We start from the raw sequence: 26,782 nt of genomic DNA on the forward strand, positions 1-26,782 counted from the left end.
TCACTGGCAAGCGCGCCCCAGAACGTCCCGAATTTCCTGTGCTCTGTAATTCAGCATGTCCAGGGGCTGTGTATGCAGGAGCATCGATTCCCCCGCGCTCTCTCCCTGTGTCAGATTCCAAGGCAGCGTGACAGGGTAATTTTTGCTTGATTTCCTCCTCCCCCCCTTTTAAAGCGACTCCGCTACCCAGCCCTGTAATTACCCCGACAGTGCTGCGTGGAGGGTGGGGTTCCACTGGCAGCATTCTGGCGGCGGGTGGGGGGAGAACAGCGTGCCGGGGGCGTGAATGCCAGGGCTGTAATTATCCCCGCCAGCCATGTCGCTCCCCCTTGGCTGGAAGGAGCTCAGTGCCTCAGAGGGCTCTGGGGGGAGCAGGAGTCCTGGGGCAGCACCCCGCAGGTCTGGATGGGTGCAGACAGACAGCAGTGTGCAGGGAGGCCCTGGCAGAGCTGACTGGTACCTTGGCTCCTTGCTGCCTGCCCACTAGGGCTAAGTGCTGGTTAAGTTGCAAGTGGGAATGAGAGAAGGGGAGAACCTACACCTGCCGTGTGTGTGTGGTTGTGAGCACCCGATCTCTGTGGGTGTGACTGGGGGCTTCTTCTACAGCAGGGGCCGTGTGCGGGAACGCCTGTGATGCCCAGTTGGGTCTGTGTGAGAGGGAGAGAGGACGTGTGTGTGTCTGAGTTTGAGGGCGTGTTGCCTGCCTTGTGTCAGGTGGTGTGTGCGCCGCGGCACTGCAGACTCGAGCTGGGCAACCTTTTTCGTCCGCAACTTTTCTTCCCCCCCGGGCCAAACGCAGGCTCGGCGGCACCGGAACGGTCTGTGAATTCGCCAAACGGTTTCAGTGGGAAAGAAACCTTAAAAAGGAATCCGCAGACCTCAAAACGCTGCAATTCGGTGACTCCAAAGGACTTTTCATCTCAAAGTTTCCTTTGCTGCTGTTAAAAAATGGAACCCGATTTAAAATGCTCAGAATCAAAGCAAAGCATTTCGTTCAACCCCAAACAATTATTCTTTTACTTTCGATCTGCCAAAACCTGTGAAACTTTCCATTCGCAGTATGACCCCAAATGATCTTTTCCGGCATTGCCAGCGAAGTGAGAAATCCGTTAGGCACACAGCACTGGTGGGAACGATGCTGGGGTATTACCCCATTCTCCTGGGGTAGGAGTTTTTGGCCCAGGGAAAGTCTGATCTTCCCCACCCTTCTGGGCCTGCCTTGCTGTCTCTGAGCCCATCTCCTGTGTTTTCACCAGCCTCCCTTCCTCCTCCACAAAGGTAGCCTGTGCTTTAATCAACTTCCCCTGTAACTGGCACCCTGTGTTTGTCTCATCCCAGGTCCTTCGGAGACACGTCTTAGGTCCGGCCCCCCTCAGCCCCCAAACCCCGGGCTAGAACAGAACATTTCCACTCCTGCTGGCTCCCTTGACTTTGTTCCTGTGATCCTTGTTCATTCATTTCTCTTCAGACAAGCCGTGTCACTCTCAAAGGCCCTGGAGAAATGAGTCTCCAAGCACTGGACAGAGAGGAGATTTTGTTCCATCTGCCACCTGGTGGCAAGAAACTGGGCAGAGCCAATTACCAGGGAGCTCTTGGCTGGAGTAATTCCATGCCAGCCAGGTGTGAAGTGGGGATGCTCTCTGGGAATAGCCCTCCTGTCACGCTGCTGGGTCTTCTCTGCTACGCCGAGCCAGGCCTGGTCAGTAGCTGGATGGGAGACCAGCACGGAAAAGACAAGTGGTGCAGGAGCTCCCGGTGCTGAAGGATCGCTCCGGACTTGTTGCTGTGCAGCTTTGGATGGTGCCTTTCAGATGAACCGTGCAGCCAACCCGCTGTCACGAAGGGTTCCTGCAGCTCTCGTTAAGCAGACGGTGCGCTGCGCCCTAGAGGTGGCTGCATTTCCGTGGTCGGTGGCGGGATCCCTGCGTGTCTGCTTTGGGGTGACAGCACTAGGTCAGGGCTGCTCCTACCGTGGGGTTATTCTCTGGAGACGAGTTCCTCTGCGCAGTGGTTTGTGCAGAGCTGAAAGAAGCGAAGGGCTGTATGAGGGCTAAATATTATTATTTACTCAGACTCGGATTGCTTATTCTCTCGCCGCATCAGTCACCCTCCAGGAGCTGGGCCTGCCTCTGATGCCCCAGTCAGCACCCACCCACAGATCCACGGGTGACCAGATCCATCTCTCTCTGTGCCACTACTCACCCGCTCCAGAGTCAACAGCCCGGCGGCGCCAGCCTGCCCTCTAAACCCTCCCTGCTCCCAGCTACTCAGGTGGATTTTATGAGTGTGGCTGGGTGCCGGCGGGTGAGTTTGCACCTGCTGGATGCTTTTAAAGGGCTTTGTTGCCTGTGGGCCTGGGAAATCGCACACACGCCGCCGCTCCTCTCCCCCGCCCCTTTTGTTTTTTTTTTAGCTAGCCTGCAGCTGTTCCATGTAGCAAGGAGTTTGGTGGAGGACTTGCTTGCAGGTCGTTTCTGCAGATCTGTGTAACTCTCAGCTCTGCAGTGGGCCAGCGGAGCTGTCTGCATGCTCTGCCGAGAGCTGCCTTCTGAGATGGCATTTGCATGTTGGTGCAAAACCTAGATTAGCCCCTACCAGGCCTGTCTGTCTAGCCAATCAGTGTATACAGATTAGGTGTCTGTGCTTATCATATAACCTTAGCAATAGAGGGATATGTTTTTCCTATCAATACCTGAGTTTAACGCGTAGCTGCAGTACACATTAGAAAATAAAGACCATATATAAAATAAAGTTGGACAACACTGTACATTTGGTCTCTATTTTCCAGTATGCACTGCAGTTAAGTGCTACACTTGGAACTGGCCAGCTGCCCAGACACTTAGAGACAGTCTGACCCGCAGTACGGTATATTTTGTACACACTTCCACACCGCAAATGCCCTCCTGTAGCTCACTGTATTTAGAACTGAGCTGATGAGGTCTCTCAGGAGCTGTGTGGCACACGTCTCTTCGGATAGACGAGGTACGGGAAGGAGTCCTGTGCATGGAGCACTTAGTGCCTCCGGGGGTCGGGACCTGGGACCCTCCCCTGGATTGCCCCTAAACCTCCCCCTTCCCCTTGGGATGGGAAATTATAACTTGATCAGCAGGGAGCCATGGGCCCGAGAGATGAAGTGACTGGAGAGCCAATGGCAGAGCTGGATATTGAGCCCCCATTAAAGCCCCAACCTAGCCCCTTTGCCACAAGGCCATCTTCCACCTATGTCCATCACCGTGGTATCTGAGCTCCCAGCTCCCAAGGGTGGGGCTGGCCTTGCCTTTTCTTTTTCATGGGGGTCTGTTTCTCTGCGCCGATCAGGAATTCTATGCAGTGGATCATAATCCCTGCCCCGCCCCCAGTTTTCGGCTGAAATCTCTGGAAATCCAGGGCAAATCATAAGGATTTGTTTTTGATCCTGTTGGTTTTCTTTCGCTCGTTCTCATTGTTCTTCCCAAGAGATTCTCTAAAGGAAGCAGCTCCGGCACCCGGGGAGCGTTCCCTGTGAGTGAGTGGCTGTGTGTGTGCGTGTGTGTGTGGTATGTAGCTCTCTCTCTGCAGGGGGAGAGGGGCTGTCTTACCTGGAATCTCCTGGGGTGATGGGTTCTCAACCCCAGGTCGAAGGAGGACACAGCCACCCATGGTCTTTGCGCCTAGGAGGGTCTCGGAACTCGGAGTCCCCTCACTTTTGTCTGTTGTCACACGGGGCCATGGCTTTGATGATGCAGCCTCACCCCTCTCACCCCCTGTCCTTAGCCTCCCTGTTGAGTTTGCAAACAAGCACCTCTGTTAGGACATTGGCCTTCAAAACTCATCCCCGAGGAGCTGAAACGAGACCCTCTGATTTCTCCCCATGGCCACGAGATGGGATTGGTTTTGGAGACTGGGCTGGATTTGCTGTAGCCCACCACCAGCTGGCTGCCACCCTGCTGCACAAGCTAGTAGCATTGTCCCCCATCACCCCAAGGGTCTGCAGGCTCGTTCGTGGCTCTCGATGGGCTCTCTGAGGTGTCCCTGAGGGTCAGCCTGATCTGGACGTCCTCCATAGCCAGTGGACAGCAATAGGACTCCCATTGACTTTGGTGGGCTTTGAACCCGGTGCAGAGAGAGCAGGGCTCTGTTTGGTGGGGTGATTTCTCATGGCCTGTCTCAGGTGTATCCAGGAGCAAAGCAGAGCCCTGTTGGAGGCCTCAGTGACTGCTTTAGAGGATGGGGCTTCCCACTTGCCCACGTGCTTGGAAATGCGACGAGAAGCCATCCCTCGTGGGACCTTTCCCTGTTGCACGTGGGTCAAGCAGGGGATGGATTATGGTGCTCAGCACCACGTCTGTCCCCTCTCTTTGTCTGCCCGGGAGAGCTCCCCAACCCTGCTGCATTTAGGATCCGACAGCTTTTTAGAAAGAGGGCTTTGATTTTCGAGCTCATCTTCAGTGCTTTGGGCTAGTGACCGTGCAGGCTGCTTCAAGCCTGATCAAAAGGCTTTTCATGTGACTGCAAGAACGAGAGGGGCCATTGCACAAAGCTGGAAGGTGGCAAATTGACGTCTGGCAAAAAAAAGTGTTTTTCCATCCAGGGCGCAGTGAGCCCGTGGACATGGCAGCATTGAGGCCAACAGCTTAGCAACACTCAGAAAAGCAAAGCAAAGAAACGTGTAGTGAGACTAGCCAGTAAATTATGAAAGGGCTTTGGAAGGGCTGGAAACCTTCATGCTTCAGGGCATGAGCCCCAATCTCTAATAGGGGTCAGGAGGGAAATTTCCCAGGGAGCAGGTTATCCCAACAGTGCCTCCTGCAGGATTTTTTTCTCTGACCCAGTTGCTGCTGGTTAATGTAGGGGACAGGCTGGATATAGACCTGACCGGGAACGTTTTTACATCTGAAAAAGCTGATTTCTCAAAATCAAAACTGTTCACGAGAAAAGGGTAGTTTGGACGAATCTGATTGGGGAAAAAATTGGAAAAAAGTTTCAAAATAGTTGAAATTGGATGTCTGGCCATTTTCTAAGTGAATTGTTTCGGGTTTTGGTTCATAATCGCTTTTTGTTTCAAAATTTTACTTAATTTATACTTACAAGAATTCTTTTTTTTTTTAAGTCAAAATCAAAATGAAATGCGTAGAAACAATCAAAACACAGCATTTTGATTGGTCCGCTCTGATTTCTTTTCTTTTCTTTTTCTTTTCTTTTTTTTTTTTTTTTGATTACCAGTTTGTGAAAATGTTTGCGATTTTGACTTTGTCCTGATTCAGGATGGGAGAAATTTTCAAAATCTCAAAAATTCTCCTGGGTTGGGAAAATAATTTCCTGCTCTACACTAGCTAGACGGGCCCGCGGTCCAACCCAGTGTTGCAGTTCCTATGTTCCTGTGACTGTATAGCCTTGTGTACGTACACACACACACACACACACACACACACACACACACACACACCTTTCCTCCTCTCTTCCTGCCCTGGCTCCATTGCGAGCAGAGAACCTGGAAGTCACGTTGCTTTGGACAGTGATTGTATAACAACCCCCTGCCAACTATACTAAGCCCGAACAAACTCACTTCACTGGTGACCCTGCCTCAAAGCTGGAGCACACGGTGGCTTCGCCTATCGGCCTCGCTGCACTGGCTCCAGAGTGGGAGGTGAGGCGTTATTCCAGATCTGCTGGAGGCACTCTGTTTTGACGTGCAGACACTTGGCTAACAGACGGAAGATTCACTCCCCAGCCCGTGCCCCGCGCCAGATGCAGGCCATTAATCAGCTCCGGGGAAAGACCTGTTCGCCAGCCAGCGCGATGGCTCCACACAGCTCAGGAAAAATCAAAGCCTCATTAGGGAGGCCCAGACAGACCTGTCCACCCCACTCTTGCGGCTGCAGCTGTTCCCTTCCCGCTGGGCAGCAGCCTCTGAAATGCTGGGTCCCTGGACGCCAAAGCAGTGGTGGGCCGAGGAAGGGGTGTGAGGGAGGGTAGCCTGGCAGGTGTCCAGCCACTGTTCTTCATGCTGTGATTCTGCCAGTGCTCATTGCTAAGCAGGGAGACCAGCGAGAGCTACTTACATTTGGGATGCTGTGTCGGTCAGTCATTTTTAATCACACCCCTGACAGCTGTTCATGATCCTGACGCCTCGGCGAGTTACTAGGGGGCGCGCTTTGTTCTGAGTGAGTGCCTCAGCTCTTGTGGATCTGCAGATATCTGCTTTATATCCACGGACCATGTTTGTGGATCGCAAATCGGATGCAGATACAGATTTCGTATCTGCCCAGGGCTCTACGAGTGGGCGCTGGCTGTTAGATGAGATTTGAAACTGATCATTCAAGTCCCACGATCGTCTTAGTGTATGCGCAGCATGCCTCGGGTGGCACGTGGCCAGGGTTCATGACCAAATTTGGTCCGCTGGTTGGATCATTAGCGTCCCCGGCCCGGCCCGGCACGGTTACTGACTGGGAGTGTGATATAACCTGCTTCTGTCCAACCCCCCACCCAGGGGTGGTTTCAGCTGTACTGCATTACCCTGTTGCTGTGACTTGTTATGCGGCTAGTGCACTTCGCCACAGAGGTGGCCGCATTTCCACAGTGGTCGAAGGGATCCCTGTGCAGAGCTGAAGTTTACAAAATCCTTTTGGGAACCTTTGGGATCAAAGTATTTTAACCAGCTGAGTTGTTGGTTTGTTGATTTTTTTGTGGGCATCTCTGGGCATGTTCAGAGGTGAGAGCAGGGACTGGCAGTCAGGACTCCTGGGTTCAATTCCCAGCTCTGGGAAGGGAGTGTTGTCTAGTGAGTAGATCAGGTAACCATGCTCCCTTGCATGTGTACCTGTATCCTGTATTCAGGCTGCTGAATTCTCTTTCTTTCTTTCTTTCTTTCTTTCTTTCTTTCTTTCTTTCTTTCTTTCTTTCTTCTCTACCTACTTTTTATAGAGTGCCCATCACCACAGCATCTGAACTGCATTACGCCCCTCCCCATGCCTGCCTTGTCCTCTCCTCCTGGTCTACTGCCCCGGGGGTGAATTTCACCCTGCAATGGTTCCAAGGTTGGGCAGGGCCGAGCAGACAAGCCCCTCACCTCTGGGTAGGCCCTTGCAGCCCTCTCACCCAGCATGATCCCTGCCTCTGGGCCTCCCCATCCATTTGCTAATGGAGCCTTTATCCTCATGCTTGGTTGCCATCCACAGCTCTGCATCTTGGTAATATCAGGGGTCTCCCTGCCTTATGGGTGGGCACCACGGCCTGCCTTCTCGCAGCTGCCAGGGAACCGGGGTTCAAGAGCGGCCCAGGGGTGCAGTTTAGAGCCATGCACCACTGTGCAGGTGGGCACCGTGGGCCACCTCCCGATGCTTGCTCTTAGCAGTCATGGTCTGAGGTTTGAGAACAGCCCAGGGCCTGCACTCCCTTCTCTGTCCGTGTGGCGTCTGTGATGCTAGATAAGTAACACTTGAGGGGGCCATTTAGAGATACAGACTAATAGTTAGCTCAGATCCTGCTTTGTAGAATGGAGGCTGCAGGCCCCGGGGGGCTCGGACTGAGAAGGGGACGAGCTCTCCCCTTCCCCCACTCGTCTTTCTGCCCCCGGGTTTGCGTCTCTCTAGCCCCATCTCCGTCTCCTTCCAGGTAAATGCGGACTCCCAGGTTCTGAACCATGCTGGATCCCAGACAGTGTTCAGCGAGCCCAACCCCTTCACCGAGATAGCCATGAACAGCTGCAAGTACAATGGAGGCGTGGTCCGACCCCTGAGCAGCCTAAGCGCCTCCCAGCGCAACCTCCATGAACTGGGGGCCGAGACTCAGCCCCTGCAGACCCTCCACAGCTCGGGCCTGGAGGTGGTGGTCTCCAAAACCGAGCAGGCCAAGGATACAAGCTTGCAGGCGGACGAGGAGTCGGCGGCGCGCTCCCGGAACCAGAGGAAGAACCAGAACGTTGGGTACCGGCTGGGCCACCGGCGGGCCCTCTTCGAGAAGCGCAAACGCCTGAGCGACTACGCCTTGATCTTCGGGATGTTCGGCATCGTGGTCATGGTGACGGAGACGGAGCTCTCCTGGGGAGTCTACACCAAGGTAGGGACCGCGGCCGGTTGTGAAGCCGAAAGGCCGGGGAGTCGGGGGACAGACGTGCCTGGCTCAGAGAAGAGGCTGGCGCGAGCCCTGGGTACCACATAAGTCCCCCTCACGCCCTGCGGGAACCAGGCCTGTATGTCGCCCTTGGGAAGGAAAGGGTCCGGGAAGTCCCAGCCCTGGAGTGTAAGTGGAACTTTTATCTGGTACCTAGGTCTCACGCGGACGGGGCCTCTGCCCAAGGTGGGCCCAGCAGGGGGCTGGAGGCCCTGTGAGTGCAAGACAGCTGTGTTCGTACAGCGCCTGGCACACCAGGCATCCAAGTGCCACCGTAACACGCGTAAGGGATAAGGAAAGTGTGTGAGGGCGACAGAGAGAGCGGTTCTGCCAGCGTGTTTGAACGTCGGCTTGCTGTGGGGGTGCGCACACATGGGCATGCCGGGGTGTGGGGTGGGTGCGTCTCGTCTGGGGAAAGGAGGATGCGTCCCAGAGTCTGTGTGTGTGTGCGTGCACCGATGTAGGGATACGTGCATGGACCCATCTGTGTGGGTGTATACCTGTTATCTGTGTGCATCGTGTGTGCGCCCCTCCCCATTCCTGTGTGTCTGTGTTTGCACCGGCCTGGCGATGGCTCTCCTCCCCCAAGCTGCACTGAGGATTAATGGACCCTGCTCTTTGCTGCGACGTTTGATGCTGATGGGCGCTTTGTGCTGACAGTGTGAACAGTCCTGGCTCAGCGAGATGCTTTATCATTCTTGCTCAGCTGGCTTCTCTCCAGAGCTGATGAATCATCCCCCAAACGGCAGGGGTGTGGGACCAGATAGAATCGTTCATGCAAAAACCCGCCTGTCCCCTGCACGCTGCCATGCAGCTCACCTGTCCCGCGCGCCCCTTGTCGACTGCACATTGGGCACGTGGGGAGAGTTTCCCTGTGACTACAGAGCCCCAGATCTTGCTGCTACAGAAGCTGGCATGCACATCTGTCACTGGAGAGCCGGCAGACCTCTGTGCAAGGCCCCGGGGATCAGAACAGGTCCCCGGGCTGCTAACGTCCATGTGGCAAATGCATCCCTGGATTGAACTGATCACATGGCGTCTGTCCCCCTCAGCCACACTGGAGGCTGCCTCTGGGATCTCCAGAGAGGAAGCCTGTTCAAGGGCTAACGCTCAGGGTTGGATTCTGGAGAGCTGGGTTCCATTCCTGGCTCCGCCCCTGACCTCCTGGGTGACATTGGGCATGTCTCAGCAGCTCTGTGCCTCAGTTTCCCTGTCTGTGAAATAAATGTGGATCCTAATGCGGGAGCTGGGAGGCTTAACGGATCATTGCTGACCAGCAGTAGGGAGGGGCACAGGGTTAGTATTAACCACTGCCGCAGGCTTCCCAGCCAACCTCTGGTGCCAGGGGGTACGTCCAGGCAGCAGCTGGGAGACATGAACCCCAGCTCGGGTAGACATACGCTCACTAGCTCTGGTGGAGCTCGTCCGCTAAGAATAGCAACGTGGCCATGGCGGCATGAACTCGTCGCCCAAGGACAACCCCCTCCAAGGTCCTAGGTACGTAGCTGGGCGGCCAGCCTGAGCTGCTGCCCGCACCAGACCATGGCCACGCTGCTATTTGTAGCCTGCAAGCTTGATCAGGGCTACCCCGGGTGCGTCCGCGGCCCTGGGGATTCCACCTCTCAGCTGCTGTGGAGATTTGCCCCCAGAGGCCAGCAACCCAGCCTGGAGTTCAGTGCAAGTGGCTGATGGCCTGCCCAAGAGATAGGCTCTCTCCTGGAGTCGGGATCCCTGCTGCATGCCCGGTGGCGCCCCGCCGTGGTTGGCCCATGCGAAGACGGTGAGTCCCTCCCAACAGCTTGGTACGCGCCTTTCCATAAACTATTGAGCGGGCAGAGTCCAGAGCCTCCCTGCCACGGGCCGCGGTGTGACTAGTTTCAGGACCGAGGGGGAAACCGTGCCTGATGCTGCTCCTCTCTGTCTCCCTTTTAGGAGTCTTCATATTCATTTGCACTGAAATGCCTTATCAGCCTTTCAACCATGATACTTCTGGGCCTCATCATCATGTACCATGCCAGAGAAATCCAGGTGAGCCGCGCACCCCAACGCATGGCCCCTCCCCTATTTCATGGGGGGGGGGTGGAGTTTGTGCCGTCACCAGGCACAGCTGATGGGAGTGTGAAATCAGACAGGAACGTTCCTCTGGGAATCCCATTGCATGTGCTCAAACCAACCCCCCCCCCTTCCTGAGACACGAAGCCGGTGGTCCTCGTGGGAACCTGAGTTTGTCCAAACTGTGGTTCTCAACCTTTCCAGATGACTGTCCCCCTTTCAGGAGTCTGATTTGTCTTGCGTATCCCCAAGTTTCACCTCACTTAAAAATTACTTGCTTATCAAATCAGACATGAAAATACACAAGTGTCACAGCACACTTCACTTTCTCATTTTTACCATAGCGTTATAAATCAACTGGAATGTAAATATTGTACTTACATTTCAGTGTCATACTTGAGCCTGTTTTTCACTTCTGAGCCTTCTCTGAAGCCGGAGCCCCGGGCGGCAGGGCTGAAGCTTGTAATCTAGCTTCGCAGAGTGCCCTGTGGCATGAGGCCCCGGGCAACTGCCCTGCTTGCTACCCCCTAACACTGGCCCTGCACTTGTGACCCCCCCAAACCCATCCCATGACCCCCCTGGGAGTTGCATCCCCCACATTGAGAAATACTGATCTAGATGAGTTGAGTGCCCTCTGGAAGACCTCTGTGTACCCCCAGGAGTATGCGTACCCCCGGTTGAGAACCACTGCAATACAGGGGTGATTGATTAGCTGTCCCAGCTGGGTGGGCATGTTGTAGCTTTCCTAGAGATGGCTCAGAGCTGCAAAATTCAGACCTGGATCCCAACTTTTCAACCCCTTCCTGCCCTGCAAAGTTCAAAGGGGTTTGGAGAGGGGGTGGTTTGAGGCTGTCTCTGAGCCCTGCAACTGTGTCAGATCTAAGAGGAGCAGGAGCAGAACGGGCCAGAATTTTTCAGAAGAGATGCGGGCCACATTTCCAAGGGCTCAGCACCTTCCGCTGGGCTCAGATTTTCACAAGAACTCGGCTCCCATTTAGGTCCCTGCATAAGGGTCAGATTTTCAAGTGGGGTCAACAGGTTCCCATTGTGACATTTGCCGGCAAGTTTTCCCAAGTACCCAGCACCCAACGGGCTGGAAATTCGGCCTTGAGCTCTTTTAAAAGAATCTGGTGCCACAGACCTAACCTGACCCAGCTCAGCTCCGTAGTAGATCCTAGTAGTTGGGAGACCTCCAAGGAATAAGTAGGTGCTGCAGGAAGCCATGCTGGCGAGTCACTAGGTGGCACCGTTCCTCTGAGACAGTGCTGATCAACAGATGAAATCCTCCCCAGTACAGGAGACCCATGTCCCTCTTAAGATCTATTCTGAAGGCTTAAGAGGGACTCCACTAACATGTTTAGCACCTGCCACCCCCTCCTGCACATACACCGAGGAGGCGGCTTCCTGCTTAAGGTTGGCATGACAACATTCATTATAAAGGTGCAACATCACATCTTAAAAAACGTCCTTCCCTGTATGACGAATTAGCCGGTAGGTTATTAATGTTAAAACAAGCTGTATTTGCTTGTTACTATTAAATTATAAGCTGTATATGCCTGTCATCTTTTGTTCTTTATTTACTTGTTGCATTTCACTAGTCTGGGACAAGGAAAAGATCTCATCAGTTTCATGTTCTAGCAAGAAACCCTGGTGTGTGCGTTGCAGATACTGACAGTGTTGCCAGCTCTGGTGATTTTTATTGAGCCTTGCAATATGTAGTGTTTTTCCTTAAAGTACCAGGTGCTGGAGTCAGGTGATTACCTGAGAAGCTCAGCTTTTGTAAAAAGAGAACAACCCAAAATGCATTATTTTTTTTAAAAATCTCATGATTCTTTGCAATCTGATTCATGATGTTTGAAGGCTTTAGCACTGGTGCATTCCTTCTGTGATTTTTAGGGCACCCGGGGCAAAATCTGAAATCTAGAACCCTCACCCTTCCAAAAAAATTCCTGCTGAGTGTCGGGGGAGGGGGAATCCGAGAACAAGCTCCCACTGCACGTACCCCACAGAGTGGCTCGGCTTCTATCCTGCGGGGCTGAGCCCAGATTTCCGCCCCAGGCATTGGGAGCTGCTACCCAGGGTCGCAGCGCCACTCAGGTCTGGCCCAGCCCTCCCTCTGCCATGATGGGGGGACTGCCAGGCCAAGCCTGAATGGCACTACGATCCCACGCACCAGGTCGTTTGGGGGCCCTCTCAAACTGGGGACCCCTTTTGGCTGCTCCAGTACACGCGCCAGCTAGATGAACGGGAGCTCGGGTCCATCTACACAAGCTGCAATCCCACCCCATGCCCTCGCATGTCAGCGATTTACATGCTGCCCTGGGGTAGGTGACCACACAAGGTGCAGAGCCATGGAGAACCAGCCCAGCAGAGCTCTGCGTAGACCCAGCAGGTTCCATCCACGCCGAACAGGTTGCAGAATTGGAGCTTGAATTGTACTTGATAACAGGATTTTCTAGCTGGGTTTGGAGAGGAAAACAAAAGTCTCCAGTGTTCAGAGATGGCACCTGGTGCCATGGAGAGATGAATGGAAGGAGCAGATACAGCAAAAATCAGTTGTTTTTTTTTATCCAGGGACTTTCTGACCCTGGCACCTGGTCCATTTGAAGATCACCACAGCAACCTCTCTCCTATCTGCGCTGCCTCTGGTTTGCAATCTAGCTCCTTTGGGCAGTAAACTCTCCTCCTACTGTTAATGCCCACCATCTCGGCTACACCCGATGTGACTTTGATCATGTCCCCTTAAGGCAAAGCACCATCCATTCTACAATGGCTGAGCTCTGTGTCCCCAAGCAGCTGTTAGGAGAAGTCACAGCATTCACCCTGCAGCCGCAGCTTCGCCAGGAGAAAGTCGATGGTAATGCTTTAAGAGCTTAGGGAGCTGGATTTTAATGCCTTAATTGAAGGAAAGCGAGCTCTCCCATTCTGCACAGCAGGAAGAGAGAGGCCGGTCTCAGATGAGTCCTGCCATCTGGGATGCAGCTCTGTGGATCTGTACAGCTGCTATTTCCTCACCTGCTGTGTATTTAATTTCACTTTGCGGGGACTTTTCGCACGGCAACACAAGGAAATACCGATCAACCTAGGAAAATATGGCTGGAAAATCCTAAACCTTGGCAAGAAGACTAAGTAGCACTTGAAATCTGCGGGCTGGCCAACCCCGAATGTTCAAACCTCATGAGTCCAGCTCCCAAAATATTGAGATTGGCTTAAAATAACAATGCTGTGGGCTTGCCGCTCGTTTGCCTTTGGGGTTTTCAGCCTTTGGGGTTTCGCTCTAGTCACATTTTCAAGATTTCAGAGTAGCAGCCGTGTTAGTCTGTATTCACAAAAAGAAAAGGAGTACTTGTGGCACCTTAGAGACTAACCAATTTATTTGAGCATGCGCTTCACATCGGATGAAGTGAGCTCTAGCTCACGAAAGCGCATGCTCAAATAAATTGGTTAGTCTCTAAGGTGCCACAAGTACTCCTTTTCTTTTCACATTTTCAAGGTTTTCTTTGCAATCACGGGGGCTAGAAATTAACTTGCTTTCTTTAAAAAAGATAACCAGCAAGATTCTGACAAAATCACCAAATTCCGGAAGCCGGGACACCAGATATTGCGAAACTCCTGCTCAAACCCTGAAAACTGGCAACACTGAATATCTTAGCTCGTTGACTGCACACCAGCAAGATGTGCGGAGTGCTGACAGCCAGAGCCCTGCCGCCTGGGGCTGAAGCATGTAACTTAGTTTTGCGGGGCCCTCCTGATTAGCAGAATTTTTGAAAATCCGATCCGGCCCCGATCCCAATTAGATCGGATAAACGGGGTTCCACTGGGGCCTGTACAGTCATTTACACTTGTCCAGAGATCAAACCACGACTCCTCTGATCTGGTAGCATTTTACACAGCAGTAAGGGCCAGATTTACACAGATATATGAGCAGCTAAAGATGCAGACAGGAGCTTAGGGGGATTTCCAGAGGCATGTAAGGGAGTGAGGTGCCTACCCTTTTGGGGGATATTGTAAATTCCTGGGTCTGTTTCTCTGCAGAGTTAACCAGGCTCTGACTCCAGAGCTGCCTCTAACTTACACCCAAACCTCTCACCTGAGTTCCGTGGTACTTTAACCCTGGACTAGTTGGCTGGGCTGGGGATACAGGCTACAGCCCGGCTGCTGCCCTCTGGTAACCCACCTCCTTTGCAGCAAGGACACAGGTTAAATCAGTCGAGTGCGGCACCTTCTCACAGTTCCCCTGTTCCCTGCTCCCAAATCTGGCCCCAGATGACGTCAGCAGGGGCAAAGCAATGGAGAATCAGGCCCGAGGGTACGTCCACGTTTGAGCTGGCAGGTGTAAACTCCAGCTCAGGCGGACATACCGGGGCTAGCTCTGAGCGAGCTTGTGCGCGAAAAGAGCAGTGTAGCCGTGGTGGCTTGAGCGGTGGGAGGGGCTCGCTGCCCTGAGTGCGATCCCGCCCGAGACGCTAGGAATGTACTTGGGGCGGCCTGCCCGTTTCGTTGTAGTGGCCACGTGGCTGTTTTTAGTGCCTGAGGTTGTTCAGAGCTAGTGCAGGTCTGGCTGCTCCAGCTGCGGGGTAGGCATGCCCCGAGTCCCTTTGGGAGGTTGTTTATCTGTAGTCGCGCTGAGACATGGTTACTGTCGGGAGCTAGTGAGAGCGATGGATAGACAAGCAGAGAGAGGGGCCTGCGTAGGGGCCGCCCCACCCTGACTTGACAGACAAAGCCAGCAAGCTCTGTGCAACCTGTGTGAATGCAGAGGAAGTTGGAAAATCTCCACAGCAGGCCCTGGGACGAGAGCCTGCCAGCAAAGCTGATGCAGAAGCAGATGTGCGAGCAGTGGCTTTGGGCTGGGTGATGCGTACAGTCATTACTCAGCCGAACAGCTCCAGCTGTTGCAGGTGGCACATGGGGAATCCATCTTTGGGCAGGGCTTCCGCCTGAGAGCCCTCCCACCCGGTTCCAAGGCCGAGTGGGCTCTGGAGAAGCCTGGCAGAGTCCCAGAAGAATAATGCAGGGCTAAATTGCTCAGAGATTTCCCATTAAAACTTTATGATTGGCTGCAATTATTGCCTTGAGCCACATGTGACCTGCTGCCGATGACAAGCAGAAGAAAAATATGCATTGCTCAATGGGCAATACGAACCCTCTATAAATCTATTGCATTTAGAGCAGGGTTCGTTCGGCTACCCGTCTCTCCCCTTCTGCCCTGCACATCTGGCCCTGGGGGCTTGAGGGGAAAACAGGAAGGTCCTTGTTATATCCCCAGTCCAGGCGGGTGTCACTAAAGGACTGGAAGCCTGCTCTCATGGGCAGGGGTGGCACCGAGCGGGGTGAGTTCAATTCCCACCTCTACAGTGACTCGGTGCCTGCCCAAGTGTGTCAGTTCCTAGGCCTTGCTTCCTGGCTCCCCTGTAAACGCGGGATAACAAACCTTCCTTCAGCTGCCTGCTCTATTTCGGGCGTTAGCTCTGCAGGGCAGGAATTGTTCCTGGGCAGACGCTGAACTCAGCTGGGGCTAACAACTTACTCCTTGGCTAGAGCCTCTCGCCACTGCTTGTACTGGAGCCTGGGGAACCCCACCTGAGCCCCGGGCCCCTTGTGCCAGCCACTGCAGAGCCCACAGTGTGAGCGGGGAAGGGGCTTGGCCAAGGTCAGCCAGCAGGGCTGGGCGTAGAGCCCACCGGCGCTACACCATACCGCTGGCCTGCTCCTTGTTAGCCGCTGCTGGGCCTTTCGACCCATCCTAAAGCAACCCCCTACCTCTAACCCCCCTCCCCTCTCCCTGCCCAGCTCTTCATGGTGGACAACGGGGCAGACGACTGGAGAATAGCCATGACCTACAAGCGGATCTTTTTCATCAGCCTGGAGCTGATCGTGTGCGCCATCCACCCCATCCCGGGCCAGTACCTCTTCACCTGGACAGCCCGGCTGGCCTTCACCTACACCACCTCGGTGGCCGACGCCGATGTGGACATCATCCTCTCCATCCCCATGTTCCTGCGGCTCTACCTGATCGGGCGCGTCATGCTGCTCCATAGCAAGCTCTTCACCGACGCCTCCTCCCGCAGCATCGGCGCCCTCAACAAGATCAACTTCAACACCCGCTTCATCATGAAGACCCTCATGACCATCTGCCCCGGCACCGTGCTGCTGGTCTTCAGCATCTCCTCCTGGATCATTGCCGCCTGGACGGTCCGCGTGTGCGAGAGGTAAGGGCTCCTCCTCGGGCGGAGGGCGGGGCAGGCTCTGCACAAGGGCCCTTTGGAGGGGCTCGGGCCCCCCGGGGCGTGGCACTGAGATGCATGCCTCCCGTGCAGCTGGAGACACACCGGGCTCCCTTAAATAGACCAGAGCTAGGGACCCCTGCATATGTGATCCCCCCACCAGGAGAGGGAAAGGGCCCTTTGGCTGGCTGCTGCCGGCTTCAGCCGTATGTAACAAGGGTCAGCAGCAGGGAGTGAACCCACAGCCTCTGGATGGGAAAGCAACCTCCTGCCTGAACGAAAGCCCCACTGTCTGGTAGGCCGCTGGGCACGGTCTGGTCATTGGAGGCTGACAGCCCCACGCTGTTCCACTCAAGGAGGAACCACAATAACCCACCTCGGTCATCTCAGGCACACCCATGGGCCACAGCCTCAGCCAGTGAAATCAATGGAGCTGGGATCCTAGAGGCCAAGGCCAGGTTGATGTACACCCGCTGGGCTCTGATCCCATTGATTCCAGCAGAGCTGGGCCGATGGATACCAGCTGGGCATCTGGCCCTTTGCCTCCTCTTTAGCTTGGGTGGATCCCATCAAACAGGGAGCGCGTCCCGAGCTCTGGTGTTTAAGGGAGCGAGCGCCGCGTGACTGACGCATGCCCCTTCAGCTGCACCCGAGCCTGCGGAGCAGTCGGAAGGGACCCGAACGGTGTGCGTGGGGGTGTGCGTGTGCGCTCTCCGCTCTCCTCTCCTCTCCTGTCTGCCCCTTCTCCTCTGCACCGGGACTGCTCATTAATCTGCTCTTGTTTTCCCTCTCTAATTGCTATGCTGCTCATAGGGACAAACTGTGAGTCTTCCTTCCTAGAAACCAATAGCCCCAATCCTGCACGGGGAGCTGCCTCCTACTTCCGAGCCTTGCGCCTGCCAAGAATTTAAGATTAGCTGCAGCTGGCGGGGTGGGAGGAGGCGGGGGTGGGGATCCAGTTCGTAGCAAAGGGGCCGTGAACCTTGAAAGCAGGCTGGAGCCATTTCACTTGGAACCTCTGCATTTCACTGTGACGGGGGCAGGTGCCTCCGACATTCTGCCCTCCCCCCCGAGGCCATTCCAGGTGTGCCCAGGAATCCAGCGCCACTTCTTCCCTCGACCTCCTCCCTTGGGAAGAGCTCGCCACAGGAGGGTGTTTCCAGGCGTGGATTCCTCATGCTTTGCCGAAGGCTCCCATCCCATCCCTGCGGACCGCAGGCCAGGAGCTGGGCTGTTAACCCTTTAGTGGCAGGAGGCAGCTTTCCTTGGCATGGCCAGGTGCTCTGGAGGGAGGAGACCCCCTCCTCTGGGGGTGGTCTCACCTCGGCATTCCTTATCGCAAGGCCTCCACCGCCAACAGATTGACCCTTCAGTGCATCAGAGTCCCCGGCCTTGGGGTGGGGGGATGTTTCCTTGCACGCCCTATAGAGCCGTACCCCTAGCGTCAGAACTGCAGCGTCTCCACAGGGCCAAGATCTGCCTTCTGGCTCAGATGGAGTCAAACTCCAGGCACCAGGGCTCTAAGCGCCGGGGCTGGGCAGCCAGTTCTCATAAGAGCCAGCCACAGGGGAAGCGGACGTATTGCCCAGCTCCCCTCCGCGGGGCTAGCCCCTCTCTGTGGCCTGATCTACAGTTAAAACGTCGCTCAGGGGTGTGAAAAATGGCATCCGTCTGAGCGCTGGAGCGGTGCTGACCTCACCCCGGTGTAGATGTGGCTGGGTCAGTGGACGGATGTTTCTGTTGAATTCACTAGCACCGCTTGGGGAGATGGAGATCCTGCCGCAATGGAAAACCCCTTCTGTCGCTGGAGCGAACGTCTGCGCTGGGGGTAGCCCTGTGTCCAATGGCCCACACCCCCTTGCGATGCGGGAGTCACTGCAATATATGCAACAGGACCACAGACTCCTGCACCTTCTGCACTCTGGGGACGGGCAGGCACAAACACAGGGCCTTCTCCAGGGAAGCAAATGCCGTTCCGGACCTTCCGAGGCTGGTATTTCCTTTGTTTCTTGGTTGCTGCGTTTGGTTCCAGCCCTGACTGCAAAAATCCAGATGACATTCAGCGTGGAGAATCCATGACTACACAACAATCCTGTTCCTTTCTCTAGTGCCTTCCACCAGGGGAGCTCAACGTGCTTTCCAGACTCCTCAAAAGCCCTCCCTGGGAAACAGGTGGTGCGCATCATCCCCATTGTACAGATTGGGAAACTGAGGCACAGAATGAGGCGGTGACATGCCTGAGACCACACAGGGAGTCAATGGCAGTGCCAGGAATAGAGCCCAGAAGTTCTCGGTGACAGTCTGCACCAGTCTCTCCGTTGAGCTGCATTTCACTGCTGTGGCAGATGTGACGAGTTGTCAGAGCTCAGCTGCCAGGATGACATTTTTCTCTGAGAAAAGTGAGAGAACCCTGGGTCAGCACTGAGGCCAGGGACCACACGACCCACAGACTGAACTCACTTCTCGCCCCATGGAGGTGAGGCCAATTACCAGCATGGTGCAGCTTAGGGGAGACCTGCCCTCCAGTCCCCCACGCTGTGCCAGCTTGCCGAGGGACCCCGGCCCTGAAGGATGCCAGTCTGGCCCCTCTCACCAGCCGCTCAGTTGGATTTAAAATGCTTTTTGCAGGATAAAATTAAAAAACAATGAGAGGGCCAGTGGGAGGCGTCAGGGAGACGGGGAATTCCCCCCCTCAGCCCTGCCCTGCTGCAGCTGCCCACGCAGGGGGGCCAGCACAGAGACCGCAGGGTAGGGTGGGGTCAGCACAGGCGCTGCCATCAGCTGCTGCCGCTGTGCTCGTGGCGGAGGCAAAATGGCGATTAGTGCCTGGCTATTAGCCCGGTGTCATTTCTCAGTGAGGAACAGCAGCGGTGGGATCTGAGCACCACTCAGGCCTTACGCAAGCACTAGAGAGACTGGAGCTATGTGACCTTTTCCCCGTCGAGCCCCGCTTGGAGGCTGCTCAAGGTCCAGCTCCACCATGTCAGAGCAGTCGTGTCCCGCTCCCCTGCGCACCCCCACCCCGGGCCCTGCTTGTCGGCTGCCTCTTGTAACGTTGTGTGACGTTACCTTGGGCTGCACCAGGGTGCCAAAGGGAAACGTCACTGCAGCTGAATTTAGTGCATTGCATCTCGGACGCAGTCGGCTTTTCAGTGAGTGAGCAGGGCAGCAGCACGGTCTAGCAGTTAGAGCAGGGGTGTGGGAGCCAGGACTGCTGGATTCTATTTTCAGCTCTGCCCCTGGCCTGCCATGTGACCCTGAGGGCAAGTTACTTCCTCGCTTGCTCTCTGCCTCAGTTTCTCCAATCTGAAAAACAAGGAGGATACAAATATTTACCTCTCCCATGGGAATGTTTTAATATGTGTAAACGTGAAAGGTCCTATCGGGAAAAAAAGACCTTTTAGTAGTAGTCGAGCAAGGACACTGTCCCTTTAAGGCTCCATGCACACTTATGGTGCTATGTAAATAGTCAATTACTCCACCACCCCTTGCTTGGTTATCATGCACCAAAATATAATAGAGCATTGATCCTACTGACAGATTCCTAACTTTCCCCTCGCTCACACCAATAGTGATTGAATCTGAAGATCACCAATACCCCCTGCCTAGCTCCTCACGTCCAGGCTAGATATTAGGGTGATGGGCTCCAGAGAAATGTCCAGGAATAATTAGAGCTGAGGAAATAGTGAAAAAAAATTCTTACTCAGATTCCAAAGCAAATTTTGAGCTATGCCCTTTTGGTGTTTGCCTTTCACGAAGGTCTGAGATCTTTGGCTTTACTAACACGGATCCTCGTGAAAAGGAACATTAGGGGGAATAGTAGCCGAATGAATTCCCAATGAGGGGCTCAGTCCACCATTAATCTGTCTCTTGTGCAGTCCCTTACCCTAGGGCAGTGGTTTTCGCCCTGTGGTCTGTGGACCCCTGGGGGTCTGCAGACTATGTCTAAGCTTTCCAAAGGGGTCTGCCCCTCCATTCGAAATGTTTTAGGGGGTCTGCCGCAAATGAAAGAAGGTGGAAAATTACTGCCCTAGGGCAAAGGAGGGTGTACAAGGCTCCCAATACAAGGTGGTAACATTCTGCACTGGTGCACAATTCATTGAACAATTAGCTGGAGATCTGTCAATGCGGGAAGTATAGGTCAGTGACACAAGCTGTCCAATCACAGGCCAGAGAAGATACCAGGTGACTTTCTGAAGCATTCTCCCTGATCCACAGATGAATTTACAAACAACGGACACGGGTCGGAATCTCACGCTTTCCCATTGAGTCATAAATGGAAGGGAAGCAAAAAAAAAAAGGGTAAAATTTGTTGCATAAATGATGCATTCCAAATCATTCACACGGTGCCAATTTATTAGATGGCGCTCAAGCAGCCGTGCTCTGGTTCACAGTCTGCGGCTGTGGTTTCCATACAGCAAAATGAGTCAAGCACAGGTGGTTCCATTTCTTACTATGTGGATGCAGCAATAAAACCTGGAAAAGAATCAAGACAATCAAGAGCGGCTGGAAAGGAAACGCTCACTCCTCGTTATTTATAGAATGAATGAGGATTTGGCTAAAATGTCTCCAAAGGCCTTTCTCTCTGCTCAGCTGCTCAGCATTTCTCCATCTTTAGCAGCGCAAGTCAAATGCTCTAAAAGAGTCCCAGGAGCAATCCCTGCAATCAAGAGGGAAATGAGGGCTAGAGAGAAGGCGAAGAGACGGAGGAAGACTCTGCATTAGGGCCAGGTTTTCACCTGCTGTGCACGGTGCAGGGGGCCCCTTAGAAACCGACTCAATCACATTCAAACCAAGTCAGTGAGCTGGCACTTCTGGACTCCTTTGCCCCGCGAGGGTGACCTTTGTCTCTGGGTAGAGGCTCAACATGAGGCCTGGGCACCACTTAAGTCCCACTTATGCCAAGGGGTGTAAGCGGGACTCACGTGGTACCTAGGCTTTGGCCAGATCCCCGGCCAGGCCTGAATTTTTCCCCATAGCAAATGCTGCCATGTAATGCCCTCTCACCATGGCTGCTTCCTCCTGCAGCTGTCTCTAGTGGGAGTCAGCTCAGGAATGATTCTTTTTAAAGAAAGTAAGGTCTTACCTTAGCCCCACTCCACCGTGGCCAAGTTAGCCTGCCGGGGAGAGAGGGGATGGGGTGGGGATGGGGGTGAAATTAACAGCTCAGTGCCTTCATTCCAGCTGCTCCTGCACCCGTTCATCGATCCAGGCATCTACAGGAGACCCACCTGTTACACCAAGATTTTTTTTTACCCATAATGCTTCACCACATCATCTCCTTTCTGCCAGCAGATGAGCAGTATTTTTCCCATAGTGCTTTGCTGCTGCAGTTCCCTTCCCCACTGAGGTTCCAAGCCAAACTTTCAAAGGTTCACCCCACCCTTTCTGCAAAACTCCCTTCTGAGTGCGAATGCATGAGACTGGGGGGGTGGCAGGGGCTGGGAAGGCCGGGGCATGTCTGACTGTAGGGATCTGAATGGGGCAGGGGGGTCTGTCTGAGGAACGCAGCAATCCTAAATTCCAAGTCTCCTATTGCTTGAATCTGATTTCTGACTGGTCTGGGGCTCTCTCTTTCTCTCTCTCTCATTCTTTTCCCTTTATTTTTGTTTTGAGTTTTACATTCTCTTCTCTTCTCTCCTTTTTCCCTCCCCTGCATGCCTCTGGAGCCCTGCTGCAGAATTTTGACGAGTCTGGCAAGATCTGCAACACTGCTCAGCACCGGTTATTTTGGGTTGGGTTTTTACTACCCCTAACCAGCCTCTTTTTCCCTTGGGAGCCCTGTTTTGTTTTGTTTTTCATTTTCTGGGTTCACTTTTTTTCCCCGGTGAAATTTTGCACTCAGGGTTTCGAGGCCGGGCAGACATCTCAAACAGAAGCATTTGGTGTTAACTCATTAGATGCAGGTTTCAAAAGAACACCGCCCCTGGAATTGTGTCTCAGTGCTGAGATACAGTTGGGCGGGAGTGAGGCGGGTCAAGATGGGCAGGAGAGAGTCTTCAGAGCCCTGCTGAGGTAGAGAAAGCCACCCTCGCAGTCCCCGGTGCTATTCCTGGTCACTGGCTCCTCTGCACAAGGCTCAAGTAGCCAAAGATGGGAAGACATTCATTTCACTAAGGCTGAAATTCAGCCTGGTGCAGAAGCCTGTGTAAGTCCCACAAACCACTTATGTCCCACTTATGCCCTTAAAAACAGGGCTTAAGTCATGTCTAAGTCTAAATGCTGGCTCTCTGCACAAGAGCGAATTTCACCCCACTGTCCATTCCCACCCCCACAGCCTCCCACTCCAATCCCAGCTTTGACAAAGATGATTGCGACCCAAAGACATCAGCCCCAGCAAAAATGACTCGTGGAAGTCAGTTGAGGACTAGTGGGCCAAGGGCAGCACAAATCAGTGGGGGGAGGTTTTCTTGCACCTCCACTGTGGAGCTTTGACCTAGCGGCTCACAAAATGCTTTATATCTAGGTTGTTAGTTGGAACCTAAGCAAATCAGCCGTGGCTTGAAAGTAGCTATCCTCTCAGGGCTGGCTTGGTGGTCTTCGGAAACCAAGTGGGTGTCTCTTAGGTGTTGAAGTGAGAAGCCAAAGTTCAGAATCTTTGTCCAAACTTGAAAGTAGTTTCTGTTTTCTCTGCGTGGCTCTGAAATGTTTGGATTTGCGCTGCCTTTATGCTTCCTGCTGGGACGCAAAGAGCGCAAATCCCTCCAGGAATGGCCACTTCTGGTGACGTTTCCCTCCAGAAGCAAGAATCTCAGGAAATTATGTACAAGAGCATGTTCTCCTGAGATCTCAGATACCTATATACCACGGTGACGGGCATCCTGATTACAAACTTAGCTAGGTAGATCTACCCAATTCTGTAGCTTCAACTGGTTTGTGTGGATTGGCTGACTCAGTATCTGACCCTTTTGATTGGCTAGAGTTTGAGGACTCCTGGGTTCTATTCCCAGCTTTGCCATCAACTCACTCTTTGATTCAGGCTTCCCCACCTGTGTGCCTCGGTTTCCCCACCTGTAAAACAGGGGATGTTGCACCTGCTGGGGCTGTTGTGAGGTGAAATTAATTTCATGTGCTTTGAGATCCTTGGGAAAAAATACGAAAGGCAGAATTATTATTAATTGATCCCTCAAGGTCCTTTGGAGACTTAATTCTCACTGAACTTCACAGAGGGCACAGGTAATTTGTGAAGCACTTTCCTTCACCTTCATACCACCTTTCAGATGTTTTGCTCTCCCCCCTCTGCAGATTTCTGTTCTCCCCGGTTCAGACCCATCCGCAAAATGTCATGGCTAAACCGCTAAGAGGTTGTATCAGGTGCGAGTTTCTCCCCCCTCTGCGAATGCTGGAATAGAATGTCCCCTGGGACAGAGGCATGTGGTTGGCCACCTGTGTCATACATGTGCCTGGCATCTCACTTACATGCCACATCTGTGTTCTGCACACGTGTCAGGTTGATTTCTAACACACCCGGCTTCCCCCTCCCGCCCTCACACCTTGATGGATTGTTCCACTGTGCAATTGCTGTGTAGATCTCCTGTTCCCAACGTGATCCCCCACATGGTCATGAAAGCGGGGGGGTCTGTAAACCGATGCTCTAAGTTGCCATTTATCTTCATCCAATGAGTCAGCCACACCCGGGTGCTGCAGTGCGGGCTGGCCGAGTGAACACAGCTGGTCACTCTCTTTGCGTCAATGTTTGAGCTATAGCCTCTGTCAAACTCACCTGCAAGGTAAAAGGGCAGGTTCCAGGAGTGGTTTTGGCCTAGCGATGTTAAATTGCAGAGAGACTGTTACCCTGCAAACTAAGAGGGGAAAGAAGCCCTTCCCCATCTGCTGTGCTTATGGGGAAAATTCACCCCTATACACAAGGCTAAGGCCTTGAGCTTAGCTGAGCAACTCGGAAATTGAGACCAAGGCCCCTTTATACCCGTCTGGGGGTCTAAAGGGGCCTTACAGTGGGCATAAATGTAGTTTAATTTACCACATAGTGTCAGGAAGAATAGAACAGAAAGGGACTGGATACAGTAATACTAGAAAGTACGGCGTGTTGTCAGAGAGCTGTGCCTAATTAGAGACTCAGAGATGTTAAGGTCCGAAGAGACCATTGTGATCATCTAGTCTGACCTCCTGCACATTGCAAGCCACAGAACCTCACCCACCCACTGCTGTAATAGACCCCTGACCTCTGGCTGAGTCACTGACGTCCTCAAATCATGGTTTAAAGACTTCAAGTTACAGAGAATCCACCAGTAACACTGGTTTAAACCTGCAAGTGACCCGTGCCCCATGCTGCAGAGGAAGGCGAAAAACCTCGAGGGTCTCTGCCAATCTGACCCAGGGGGGGAATTCCTTCCCAACCCCAAATATGGCGATCAGTTAGACCCCGAGCATGTGGGCAAGACCCGCCAGCCAGACACCTGGGAGAGAATTCTCTGTAGTAACTCAGAGCCCTCCCCAGCTCCTGTCCCATCTCTGACCATTGGAGATATTTGCTGCTAGCAGTCGCTGATCAGCTACATGTCATTGTAGGCCGTCCCATCATCCCATCCCCTCCATAAACTTATCAAGCTCAGTTTTGCGGCCAGTTAGGTTTTTTGCCCCCGCTGCTCCAGAACTTCACTCCTCTCATGGTTAGAAATCTTCATCTAATTTCAAGCCTAAACTTGTTGATGGCCAGTTTACCTCCATTTGTTCTTGTGTTCACATTGTTGCTTAACTTAAATAACTCCCCTCCCTCCCTGGTATTTATTCCTCGGATGTATTCATTGGTTTGAGTTTTCAAGGGTTTGAAACTGGTTTCAAACTGAGTTTCTGTTTCAAAGTTCTACCCATGCGGCTTTTGAAAGGCTTAATTCTGCCCCAACTTTCCCCCAGACCTGGGCTGTGTTGAGTCATGTTTCAGGTCTCCCAGGGAGGGTTTTGCTCTGCTCACACACTGGCTGCTCATTGCCACGGAGCTGTCCTTTGGAATTGCCGGACTTTTTACGTACCTGACAACTGTCGAGTTGCATTTTGGGGGGCTTTTGTTTCATTTAATGACGCTGGGCCAAATTCTGATTTCAGTGACATGGGTGTCAGTGCAGAGCACCCCCAGCTGACATTAGAGAAATTACTCCAGCCTGAACCCCACAAGCAAATCTTACAAGGAAGCAGTACTGGGCAGCCAGCTATTAATGCAAAACTGCAACTCCAGCGACCTCGAAAGAGACGCTCAAGGCAGCAGAAGACCTTAGCTGCCACCTCTTTGTCTTACATGAGTGCCGATTGTCATGTTTTAAAACTCGAACCCCTGGATGGTTCTGTTTGAAGCTTTGTTTGCATATCCCATTCCCCTAAAGTCTCGTCAGTAGCCAGAGTGTGTCACATTGACACCAAATGGCTCTTTTGTGCCATCTAAAGTTTGCAGGGAGATTTTCAGAAAGCATCCATCTTTTAAACAGATCCAATCCCTGGAGTCTAAGGCCAGGTGAGACCATTGTGATCATGTGACCTCGTGTCTAACACAGGCCACGGGTGGCGAGTGCATGTGAATGAACATGTCCACGTGCGTACGCACGCACATGCCCCCTGTCTCTCTGTCACACACACAATGAAGCTCACAACCGTGCAAGCCTTGAGCAATCAGAGCTTCTAATAACCTGAGTGGGAATTCTGGCTGAGCCAGGACCAGGGGATGGACCCGCATGTGTGAGTGACAGAGAAAGAGAGAGCCCCTGGGAAGGAGTCTTGTGCAGCCGTTTAGTGCAGTAAGTGTGGTTGCAATGGAGAATCAGGCCTCTGGGTGGGTGGCTGGGCGTGCAAATGGGTGCGAGTGCAGTTGTGTGTCACACTCACACCGTGACATCCAGAGAGAATGTGCATTCACAGATATAATTTCTCCACACTGTCCTGACCAGTACTGTATACTAGCAGGCAACGCAGAGCTGCTCTGTCTGTGCCCGCTGGGCTCTCTGGGGTCAATCTCTGCTCAGTTAAGGGGGGCGATACCTCGGGGAGATGGTTACAGCTCTCTGACGCTGAGCCACCTGGCCCCAGAACAAGCTGGAGCTATAGGGGAGCAGCTCTAAACTGACCCCTGTGGAGGATCAGATCAGTTCTTCCATCCCCCCATCCCCTCTCCCGGTATCCCCCTGTGCCAGGGGTTGGGGCATCACTTTCCCCGGCAGATCATTCCCCTGCACAGGAGCATCCTCCACTGGCCTTTGGCAGCCGCTTTCATCCCACTGTGTACTGCTGACATAGCCACTGGGGAGTCCAGCCCGCGGGATCGTCACCCTTCACAGGCATGCGATTCTCTTGCCCCTCCTCAGGAGAGAGGCAGGCAGAGGCAGGCAGTGGGGAGAGGCGATGCCATGTGGTCTCCTTTGCAGAGCTAAGTAGGATGCAGCATCAGTGTCGTGTGAGGACTCTCT

General features: G+C 53.5%; 1 protein-coding gene across 2 annotated transcripts in view; it reads left to right on the forward strand.

Annotated features, from left to right (window-relative positions):
* KCNN1 (potassium calcium-activated channel subfamily N member 1) overlaps positions 1-26,782 on the forward strand; it is a 51,173-nt gene that overhangs the window by 12,261 nt on the left and 12,130 nt on the right. The window contains exons 1-4 of one of the 2 annotated variants that reach the window (XM_074939536.1): positions 45-135; positions 7,594-8,037; positions 10,024-10,119; positions 15,937-16,355. In XM_074939536.1, the coding sequence (XP_074795637.1) occupies positions 73-135; positions 7,594-8,037; positions 10,024-10,119; positions 15,937-16,355 (1,022 nt within the window). In that variant the 5' untranslated portion in view covers positions 45-72. Of the gene's footprint in view, positions 1-44; positions 136-7,593; positions 8,038-10,023; positions 10,120-15,936; positions 16,356-26,782 lie in introns of those variants that run through there. The other variant, XM_074939535.1, reaches the window with a different exon arrangement.

The sequence above is a fragment of the Natator depressus genome, chromosome 25 (genome assembly GCF_965152275.1).
Source record: "Natator depressus isolate rNatDep1 chromosome 25, rNatDep2.hap1, whole genome shotgun sequence".
Classification (NCBI taxonomy): Eukaryota; Metazoa; Chordata; order Testudines; family Cheloniidae; genus Natator; species Natator depressus.